The sequence below is a fragment of the Nymphaea colorata genome, chromosome 1, assembly GCF_008831285.2.
Source record: "Nymphaea colorata isolate Beijing-Zhang1983 chromosome 1, ASM883128v2, whole genome shotgun sequence".
Taxonomy (NCBI): domain Eukaryota; kingdom Viridiplantae; phylum Streptophyta; class Magnoliopsida; order Nymphaeales; family Nymphaeaceae; genus Nymphaea; species Nymphaea colorata.
Genome location: NC_045138.2, coordinates 326187 through 337263, shown reverse-complemented (window position 1 = coordinate 337263; position 11077 = coordinate 326187). Strand labels below are relative to the sequence as shown.

General features: G+C 37.7%; 1 protein-coding gene across 1 annotated transcript; it reads left to right on the top strand.

The window, feature by feature from the left end:
• The first annotated feature begins 5457 nt into the window (after positions 1 to 5457).
• On the top strand, positions 5458 to 9651 carry LOC116248531 (carboxyvinyl-carboxyphosphonate phosphorylmutase, chloroplastic-like). The gene is made up of 7 exons (XM_031621382.2): positions 5458 to 5799; positions 5924 to 5997; positions 6839 to 6921; positions 7057 to 7081; positions 7266 to 7285; positions 7555 to 7710; positions 9103 to 9651. The coding sequence occupies exons 1-7, from the start codon at positions 5516 to 5518 to the stop codon at positions 9466 to 9468; spliced, it is 1008 nt and encodes a 335-aa protein (XP_031477242.1). The 5' UTR covers positions 5458 to 5515; the 3' UTR covers positions 9469 to 9651.
• Positions 9652 to 11077: the final 1426 nt, after the last annotated feature.

The window sequence follows — 11077 nt, the reverse complement described above, 5'->3', positions numbered from 1 at the left end:
TGAATGGTGTTCAGCGTGCGTGCACACACAAGCAGAGAGAGAGAGAGAGAGAGAGAGAGAAAGACAGAGACAGAGACAGAGACAGAGAGAGAGATGAGTTCATCCATCCCAATTTGAATCTAAAATTTCTCAGATTGAGAACATCGAAGCAAATGGCAGATCTGGATGGAAAACATTTGGATGTATAAGATCCAAAAATAGTTTTATTGCCAAGAAGTAGAATGTCAACAGATCAAATTAGAATCAAATATACCCTTAAAGTTTTTTTTGAATATCCACATATTCAGATTTGAACTCCGATTTGAATATGAACAAAAAAGGCCATATCTGAATCCAAATGGACTATCCTCCACATATTTGGGGGATCTGTTTGAAAACTGAAAAATAAATGGTTGAAAAAGTACATAGCCATAATGCAACCAATAAATAATCCTTCACAAGATTCAGGCAATGTACATGAGAGCAATGCATGATAACTTATAGTGGTCTACTCTTGCTTATGTTATATATCCAAAGGGAAAATGACAAAGTTAGGTAGGAATTCTTCTCAAACTGGTTGGCAGTGCTTATTTTACGCAAGAAATGTGATGTCTTTATAATCTTTCTGGGGCGGCAATAATGGAGGAAGAACTTTTCCACTCCAACATTGGATATCAACTTTAGCGTATTGCAGTGGATGGTTTACAGAGGATGGAAAGCTCATTGTAAAGCACCAAATTCTTCATAATTAGCACTACTTTGAAGACGCATGAACTTCAATGTGGCTGACTGATGGTACTCCTCACTTAGGCTGCAAAATACAGATAGATGCCAGGAAACAACCACATGATGACCGAGAGTCAAACAAGAAACTCAAAAGTTCACACTAAATTTAAACATGTTGTCGGATTATCGAACTTGATCATTCACAAGTGAGCCTTACTGTTGGAGGAAAATCAATCATGCCTTCAAACAGTTCATGTACTATAGTTGGTCAGCATAAAAGGACATATAAGCGATGTGTGCTTAGTTCGATTCCCATGGGGTACTATTTCTCTGAACTACAAGCAATGACACATGTGCGACACTCAAGTTGAAGGGTATACTGTAGGACCATGCAAATTTTGAAACAGCCCTAAACCTTAGGAGCAGGGGGAAGGAAGAAAGGAAGAGGTGATTTTTGCTTTTTGCTTACCACCCAATCATGGCTTCGGATAGAGTTCCTTTCCTAGAAATTTCCTTTCTTGCCTGCCATTGTTAATTTCCTCTATCCTGCCCCAAGGAGTATATCTCAAATGAGCGGGCTGAGGGTGCGTGTATGGCTATGTGTGCTCGGTTCAACCTGCAGGGCGGGCCTATGCTCATGAATAAAAAAGGGGGTGGGTTCTACATGTAAGTTGAAGCATGCGGCTACCCCACCTGCAGGGCAAGGGAAAAGAGGGAAGCTTCGCCTTTCGTTTGGGCAATGGGATAACTTCCCACTCACCCAAATTTCCTTGATCCTATCAACTGTGCTAATGTAATATTTTCCATAAATTTGCTTCCCTGCTTCTGCTTTTGCTTGTCACTTAATTCTTATAATTTTGATTTTTATATGGTTAGACTACAAGTTAGATGGCATCTATCAGAAAAGAAAGATGGCTTCATTGTATCCATAATAAATGTCATGTATAGTTTCTAGAAGGAGACGTCTCAATTAAGAAAAAACATAATGTTCCAAGCTACCAGTAAAGGCATTATGTACTTCTCAATTGAATGTGTTGCAAGATCGGAGACCAAGGAGCATGCTTTTGACGACCTCACTTGAACAGGATCTGTTCTATAGGGGCATGCCTTTGATGAGCAGAATATTCGATGTCCATGGATGATGTCTTGATCTTGCCATGGTAAACTTTTTCCTAAGAAAAAGGTGCAAGGATCCCAATGGATCAAAAGAGTTTTCTCTTTCACAGGACATGTTTTGGATCTAAGTCACATGAGCATGGGCATAAGTTCAAGTACAAGTACAGCAATATGGATAGATGTAACAATTTTAGCAAATGCAGCTATATATATATATATACTGGACACTTAGATCAAGGATAAAAACCAGTTCATTTGAATTTGATTTTTAAGTTTTTTTTTTTTTGCAATCTAATCTTATTGATTTGATTTTAAGAATGGGTTGATGCAAAACATATACTAAGTTGATCGTTTGTTAGATTTTAATGGTGTTTTTATAATAAAAAGAATGAACGGCTCCCATGGCATGATAATAAAAAACTTGACATTTTTCATTAAAACAACTTGAATAAAAACATATTCTAATCAAAATAGCTTTTATAAATATATTAACATGTTTATATTTCATTTAAAATAGTTTTTGAACAAAAAAATCAATGTCTGGTGTTTACCAACTTATATTCATATATAATCCCACAAAAAATTCATGCATTTTGTAAAAAGACAAAAGGGTTTAATGCATTTCAGATCGTCTTTGTCCCAGGCCAAATAAAAAAAAAATGTCCTCATGTGTCCGAGTACCAGTGTCGCCATGTGGGCAAGTCGACACAGGCACATGACTAAGTTACGGTGTCCATGCATAGATCAGCCAGCCGCAGAAATCAAGAAATGGATTCAGATCAGATATGATACAAAAGGCCGAACCTCCAGACAGTCTTCAGGCCTGCCGCTGACAAAGGAAGCAGATTTTGGCTACTTTTGTGCAGCAAAGATGCCGGTCACAGAGCCAGAATTTTTTCGTGAAGATATTTATTTATTATCTTTAATTTTTTGTAGGGCAATTATATATATACATATTTAAATATATCAAAACATTAACATAATCTCAAAGTAACTTTGTAAATAATATCTTTAATTTTTTGTAGGGCAATTATATATATACATATTCAAATATATCAAAATATTAACATAATTTCAAAGTAATTTGTGAGGCTGGTGTGGGCAACTTTAGCATGTGGCTCTGCCACTGATCACACAACGGCCACCTATATCAGACACTCAGTTGGCATTGAATCTTTGTGTAGATAAAACCTTTCCAGGAAATCTGACCCAATTGCAACTCTAATGGTTAAGTTTGGCCCTACTCAAATTCAACCCACAAAACCCAGTCCCATTTGGCTCGCCCCTAAAGAAAATCCTATCTCCGCCTTTGCATATAATTCAGCCGATTACTTCCGTTAATCTGAATATAAGCTACTGTTTGATAGTCTTAAATCTGAATCCAAAGCTGCACTAAAAAAGTAGGATCTGAGCATCTTGGATTTTAAATCTATGTTACATAGTCCGTGTTCCATATAAAAAACCGTAGATGTGCATGACCTTGGATAGGTTAACACTCGTATGTGTTTTCGGAACTCTCACAATCTAAATACTTTAAAATAAATTATATGTTAAAATATTTAATGAAGTAACCATGTTTTATTACTTATATGAGATGGTTTGGAAAGTTAAGGTGATAAAATATTTAAAATTCATTTTAAAAATAAACAAAATAAAAATTAAGCTATATCTAAATTAATAATTGTTTTAGAGTTCCTTTTATTTCCTTTCTTTTTTATCCAAAAAAGTTTTTATTTCATCTTATTTCCTTTTCTTACAGGAATCAAACTAAGGACATGGACCATCACTTGATAAGAGAGAGGGAGAGAGATGCCCATGCATTGGTAAGGTCTGATGATTAACTAAAACCAGATTAGTCTAGTCAGATCCGATAAAGAGAATGGATCTAAATCTTAATCAGACTCGGTATATCAGAAGCTGAGACCCAATACAGATCCGATCTAATAATACACAAAGTTCAGATCCTACCTTTTTTGGATCTAGAATCGATTTCAGAAATTCTAGTCCGAGATCAGAAAAGGTGAAAACGGTGGATCTAATTTACATCCCTAGAGAGTGAGAGCCAGTAATTCCATCTGATCACCAGATAAACCAAACCAATTTGATTCAATTTGGTGGCTAATTGAAGAGTGTCATGTGTCATTTTTGCACTAAGTTTTAAACAATTTTAGAAAATGTATTGTTTTATATAATTTTTATATAATTCTTTTTTCAAAAAGGTTTTTTTTTTTCAATTGACAACCCATGTTTAGCTGGATTAGTAAATCAGCCAATTAACCGATTCAACAGCTTCATTTGAACCACGAAATGATTTTTTTATAACGCTGATGAATACTGGACGTGAGCATTGGGCAGGGCCAGGTCGGCCCGATAAGGCCCCGGCTCGGTCCAGCCAGATGAAAATTAAAAAAAAATATTTTTTAAATATAAAATGAATTTTTTAAATATAATACATATTTTTAATAAAAAATATATATTATTATTAACTAAAAATAATAAAAAAATTTAAAAATAATCAGACTAAATTGGGCCCATCTGGTTGGGTACCAGGTACCCGTCGGATACCCGGACTTGGTGCCCACACTTAATGAATGCATCCAACTTCATTTCATGTCTCTTCCTACATTTTTATTTTTTCAATCTATTTTATTCATCGTATTATAAAAGAAGCTGCGCAACAGGAACAAAAAGACAATTCACATTCAAGTGGTTCGAAGTTTGAATCACATAGTTATTGTTATGCTCAGATGCTTTAATATGTTGTTGTAAATAATAAGCACGACACTCGAATCGAAGGATGTACATGTGTCCCCAGGCCCCGAAGTAAGCTAGTCTCTTGAATAAGGGGGGCGTTTGATTCGTTTGGAATTTTGATTCAGGAATGAAAAAATTCCAAGAATATAATTTCTCCTCAAATTGGAATGAAATCAAAACTGTAGGTTTCGCTTTCCTAATTCCAGAAACAAAATACCCCGTTTGTTTAGTAATCCTAATTTTTAAAAAATGAACATTTTGATTTCCAAAATTTCATAATTCTAGATATATCAAACGCTCCCCGAAGGTGTATCCTGCGAGGTCAATATATTCCATCCATTATAAATAAAAGTAAAATGCATGCAATCTAGTAAACCATATTCTTTTAAACAGGTTTGGATTGGGGTCGTAACTTGGATCCAGTTATTACTGAATTCAGTTTAGTGGGACGTTATATAATCAGGTTTTGCTCCATCTCTTTGAAGTTGAGAGTCGGATTCGTGTCACATATCTGAAATTGAGTACAGATCCAACTAGCTTAAGATTCAAGGATTATATATAACGAAGTCAGAAATTTATCGGATCCCGGTTGGATATCAAACTCAAATTTGAACTTTGTAATGACACTTGCAGACTGACTTCGGATTTGATGATAATCATATTCATAATTTTTTAATAACCTGACTAAAAGGATTTGAAATCGGACAGGTAATTGAATTAATTAAATCCGCTGCGTTCACATCAATATATGAAATTTTATTTTGTACATTCATTTTTAATTAAAAAAGTAAAAATATGGATTATGGATATGGACCCGCTCCAAAAACACAGTAAAAGTGGGTCCCAAGTTGCAGCCACCTGATACTGTCTATGGCTAAAGCTCTCCCGCTCACTTCGTCCTGGACACAGAGGTGGAGGCTAGAGAGAAGGAGAGCGAGAGATGGCCGGAATCCTGTCGATGAACTCCGCTATTGGGCTGCCGGCTGCCGGAAACAGGAGAACGGCGACTAGGAGGCCCGCATCCATGAGTTCAGTGGCTACACCAGGGAAGAAACAGACGAGGATTCAGAGGTTGATCGAGGAGGAAGGAATCGTGCTTATGCCCGGTTGCTACGACGCCCTCTCTGCAGCCATTGTCCAGAAATCCGGCTTCTCGGCCGGATTCATCTCCGGCTACGCTCTTTCCGCCTCGCTCCTTGGCAAGCCCGACTTCGGCCTCCTTACGTAAATCTTTCACTCCCCTTCTTCTTCTTGGTTTTGCTATGTTTGAGCTATATCCGAGATGGTCCTTCCTTGTACTTTTTATTTTTGTTTTGCGAGTATACATTGTGTTGCTGCCCTCTTTCAGGCCGCCCGAGATGGCGGAGAAAGCACGGTTCATCTGCGCCTCTGCCCCAAATATCCCAATTATCGCTGATGCCGGTAGACTCTCTCTCTCTCTCTCTCTCTCTCTCTTTCTCTCTCTCTTTCTGTCTGTGTCTCTCTTTCTCTGTCTCTCTCTTCTCTCTATCTTTCTCTGTTTCTGTCAGAAGCAATGGCAATTATTTAATATGTCATGGACCTGATTCCATGTTTTGGATGTTTTATGTTCCCTTTTTGTTCTTCGAGGGATACCCTTTTCTGTTGTCTGTATCTGACTTTGCTTGCATAAAATAAGTTGTAGTTTGAATCCTTGAGGTGATCCATATGCATATCTGATTAAAATATGCATCCTTACCTGTCTGAGATCACTTGCTAAGTTTCAAAAGTCTCTTTCTTTCATATGAAAATTCCCCTTTAAGCTAAATTGCCGTTCCTAAGTTCTGTGAGTAATGATGCATGTTCGGTTTCTTGATCGATATATGGAATCACCAGTTACAAATTTGATAATCTTTCTGGAAAATGTTGTTAATTCGTCTTGTGCCCTTGATCGGGTGAAGCCCAGCAGATATAAGGACGGACATGTTTTCCATCACCTTATTTTGCCATGTAATGGGTTTTCTAGGAGCATCAGTCTCACTGTTCCGAAATGTCTCGAAACTTTGGAAATTTTGTGATCAGGAAATTAGGTTGTTATGTCCAATCAACTTATTTCATAATGCATTCAATGATAAATGTATAATGCTTCTTGCATTTATAGATCGAATTTATCAAATAAAGCTGGCAGTCTGGCACTCATGATTGTCTGCTGGATAGTTTCTGGGCATGCCCATTTTATAATCATTTTCCAGAAACTTTGGAAGAGATGTAATTGTTTTGCTTCCTACCCTTGTTATCAATGAAGATACTGGTGGAGGTAATGCTCTCAACGTGCAAAGGACCGTTCAGGACTTGATTGCAGCAGGTGCTGCTGGATGCTTTCTTGAGGTGCTCTTTTATGAACTTCTGCATTGTGGTTTTGTTTGATTTGAATTTGTTATGGTAGCATCTATATCTGACAACTTTTACAATGCAAAGGTATCTTAGTTTTGACTGACTAATTGACGATTGACTCTATTTCAGGATCAAGCATGGCCAAAGAAGTGTGGTAATAACTTTTCTTCCCTTTTCAGTTTATCTTTTCTCATTCCTATCTCCACATTGCTTACCAGGCGATCAGAAAAAGAGAAGATTAGCTTATTCTGAAAGAAAACCCACGCTGTTCAAGTTTATAACAATAGTCTCACGATGTTTCTTTTTTGCCCTTTTTCATTGTATGTGCGACTGGGAAGGTCACATGCGTGGCAAACAGGTATTTGTGCTGAGAACTCCTGAATCTTCGTTATCTGTGCATGCATTTATATGTCTTCCTCTTCGGATTCATTTATGCTGCACGTTCTTGCACTGGCATGTGCCTGCTTTCCATTTTTGTGCATGCTCGCGTACAAACACATTCTTGCACATGCATAAGAACATGGCTTTTATCTTGCACATTCATTCAAATGAGCTTATAATTTTACATATATTGGAAGAAAAACATAGTTTATAGTTTATACTTGTTTTCTTCCATCTGTTTTCAAGGTTATACCTGCTGAGGAGCATGCTGTGAAGATAGCTTCCGCTAGGGATGCCATTGGGAATGCTGATTTCTTCCTTGTGGCTAGGACAGATGCTCGGGCGACATCAGCGAAAAATGGATTGTCTGAAGCAATAGCACGTGCTAACCTGTACATGGAGGTACGTCATGTTAAACAACTACTGTTTAACTGCCAAATTCTTGGCCATGGATATCCAACAGGAAAATTGTAGTTGTTGAATCTTGTTCTTTTTTTTTTGGTTTCATAAGTTATTCATTAAGCAGCGGTGGACCCAGACATTTTGGTCAGAGGAGCACTAATATATAAGTTTTAATTGAAGCCTGAAGGTAGCACTAATATGTAAGCATTTGAACAACGTATGCATGAGTTTTCGAAAAGTTAAGTGAGGCATGTGCCTCCTCACCTATATGAACTTCTATTTGGATAATTTGGATGGACCGACATCTGCATACTCTTTTCTTTTCCAGACACAGGCTCATCTTGTTTTGAAAAAATAAAGCCAATCAAAATAAACATGGTCATGGGGTTATCTGCAATCTTTTGTGTGCCTTTGCAATTAATATTTCTTGGCGTGCCGTACATACCAACCTAAGATCTGCCCATGCATGAAAAGCTATAAACCCACTATTTGCTTCTGTGTGTATATGTGTCTGTCTTCCTGATTATGTTCATCCACCTTCAGCAAGTCCCTAGATCAGGCTTCATCCTTCTACTTGTGCATTGATTCATTGAGAAGCATTGCTTTTGGACTGCCTGGGTGCATGTAGGCTTCTGTTACTCAGAAATATCACTCTTAGAATTCTTCGGTGAAAAACAGGCTTCTGTTTACCCATCTAAATTGTTTTCAGTGATATTTTCTCTTCCAGAAGACATCATGTCATTAGTTTTCTTAATCAAGCCAAAAAGCGAGTCCTTTTCCTGCACATTTAAACTGAAATATAGTGATATACTGGCGTCTTTCAAATGGCACCTGTTATTGCCAAGTGTTGTCGAGTGTCCGCTCATGCCAAATGATTTTCAACAGGACTCCAAATGGAGAAGTGAGTCTCGAGCTTTCTCACACTCCCTGAAGCATGACTAATATATCTGTTATGTTCATATAAATTCACCTATCTGTACTCAGCTGAACTTGTGAATGTTGTGTACAATGAAATCATCAATATAGCTCTACTGCTCTGATCCTCAGATTACAACTTTTCATGGGTTCAATGTTGTGGAATTTCATTTCGCAACAGAGAAAAGAAAGTTGTCCTGCCTCAGAAGAGTTGAAGCAGTTCTTTTTGCAGTAGTTTATGATGGAATAGTTGTTTATTTTTCTATCTAGCCCATTGATTTTCATTTAGCCATAAATATCGTGTTTGTTGAGGGTCAGGAGTAAGCAAATGGGAACTTCAGATTCTATTATCTGCATCCAGGTATTATTGATCATATGTGGCTTTGTTGCTGAATTTTCCAAGTGATTGGTAATCATTTTCTGCTTGTCCATGGGAAAGTAATATTATGCATTTACAGCAATTTCTGTGGCACACAGGCAGGAGCCGATGCATGCTTTGTTGAAGCACCAAGGGACATTAATGAGCTTAAGGAAATAGGGCGTCATACTAAGGGTTACAGAGTCTGCAACATGTTAGAAGGGGGGGTTACCCCATTACATACACCACAGGAGCTGAAAGAAATGGGTTTTCATCTCATTGTTCACCCACTCACAACACTTTATGCATCAGCTCGTGCAATGATTGATGTCCTTAAAGCATTGAAGGAGAAAGGAACAACCAGAGACCATCTTAACAGCTTGGCTACCTTTGAAGAATTCAATCAGCTGATTGAGCTGGAGTCTTGGTTCGAGCTAGAATCACGTTATTCTAAGATTAAGAGTAGTGCTAGAATTGGGCACTGAAGATGGTGACTCCCCTAATCATGTCTGGTGGTGTGGTCCTCAGAAACTATTAGTAATGCATCCACACACCAATCACTAACTTAAGTTTTCATAATCTTAATGCAAATTTTGTTATTAAGATAAAAATTCAGGTTATATCAATATACAATTTGCTATCAAAATTTTGATAATCGTTTGTGTTCATTGAGTTGATGCTTAGATATCTGCATCATTTGCTGATCCGAACATGCTTGGAATCATCTTCTTGGTTATATGTCGGTTCTAGCCATCTAGGCAATTGATGATGAGTGTAAATCTGGCTGATTTATGTCCACTCCGTTTAGATGTGGCTACTGCAGCAGAGGTCAACAATGCTTTCATCTCTGACTTGGATCATAAATTTCAACATGTCTCAGGCTTTGTTCTGGCAGTTTGATATCAAAATCGGTTATTGGTTTTGCTATCAAAGTCTGTTTATAGCTTTTCTTGTAGCTTCCCCGTGCTTTTATACAAGAAATATGGAAGATTGGTGAATTTTTTGCCCCGATATGACCTGGATCAGTGTTCTACAGCCTAACCCAGATCGAAGGGATTTTCTGCATGCTGTCTCTGCAGGCCACGTGCGGAATTCAATCTGAATATGAAGGATCTCCATTCAGGTTAAACTTCACAATTTATGAGCTATATGGCGTTGGATATCCTACTTCTACCCTAGTCATAAAGTGAGTATTGTGAACCATTCGTCACACACATTTCAGCACACACGTGCAGCTCCCGCTAGCAAGAGTGTTAGGCGTGATGTTCGGCGGGAAATGCAACCTTAAATTAGTTCTTTTGTTGTTTATCGTCTATCGGCTTCTTGAGGCGACCTTCTTTGAGAGAAAAGAAGCTTTCTGCAAAATATTTCTTACTTTACTGCAGTGCAAGGGTGCATGAATGTAACTGTTTCATGGGATTTGAAGTACGATTCCAAGTTCCAGTTGAACAAGAGGACTACAACCTTCCGCTCAAAAAGAACCGAATCATTTCCCCTTCTTCCTTGTGCCTGCGATCTATAGCTGCATCGGTGTTTGATAAAGGGACAATATATTTTTTTTGAACACAGAAACATAGCACCCATGAAATCAAATTGGTGACTTGTTCTTCCCACACCACCAGCTCAACCAGTTAAGCTATGTCCATACCACATGTATGATTCTAACTTACCTTGTGTTGCGGCATATTAAATTTTCAATTGTGTTGGTCCAACTATATATTCATTACGGATCCGTGTCTATTCCATTGGCACCCCACCCCAACCTCTAACATATGGATTCCTGTTTGAATGAATTTTCGGGAGTATTCTTGCGAAAACTTTCCGGAAGGGTTAACTAGATCATATCAAAATGGACATAATTTTGTTGGCAATATGGTCCATAAGCCAACTTCTATTTTTAACTTGCCTGGAGAATCAAGTAATGTATTCTTTATGTAATGCTTGCCAATCAGTTTCTGAAGAATGTATGTCTAGGTGGACACTTTTTCCCCCATGACTGTTACATTTTCGAAAGGTACCTAACTTGTGAATCTAATTATACTCTAGAATAGAATTGGTCTCTGTTTACTAGTTTGGATCTCATGCTGGCTTTTA

What these genes read in the sequence shown, in the direction of transcription:
- LOC116248531 (XM_031621382.2), top strand. Translation starts at nt 5,516, where the DNA reads ATGGCCGGAATCCTGTCGATGAACTCCGCTATTGGGCTGCCGGCTGCC. An exon ending in CCCGACTTCGGCCTCCTTAC is followed by an intron (nt 5,800 to 5,923) that starts GTAAATCTTTCA and finishes GCCCTCTTTCAG; the next exon opens with GCCGCCCGAGATGGCGGAGA. An exon ending in GTCACATGCGTGGCAAACAG is followed by an intron (nt 7,286 to 7,554) that starts GTATTTGTGCTG and finishes TCTGTTTTCAAG; the next exon opens with GTTATACCTGCTGAGGAGCA.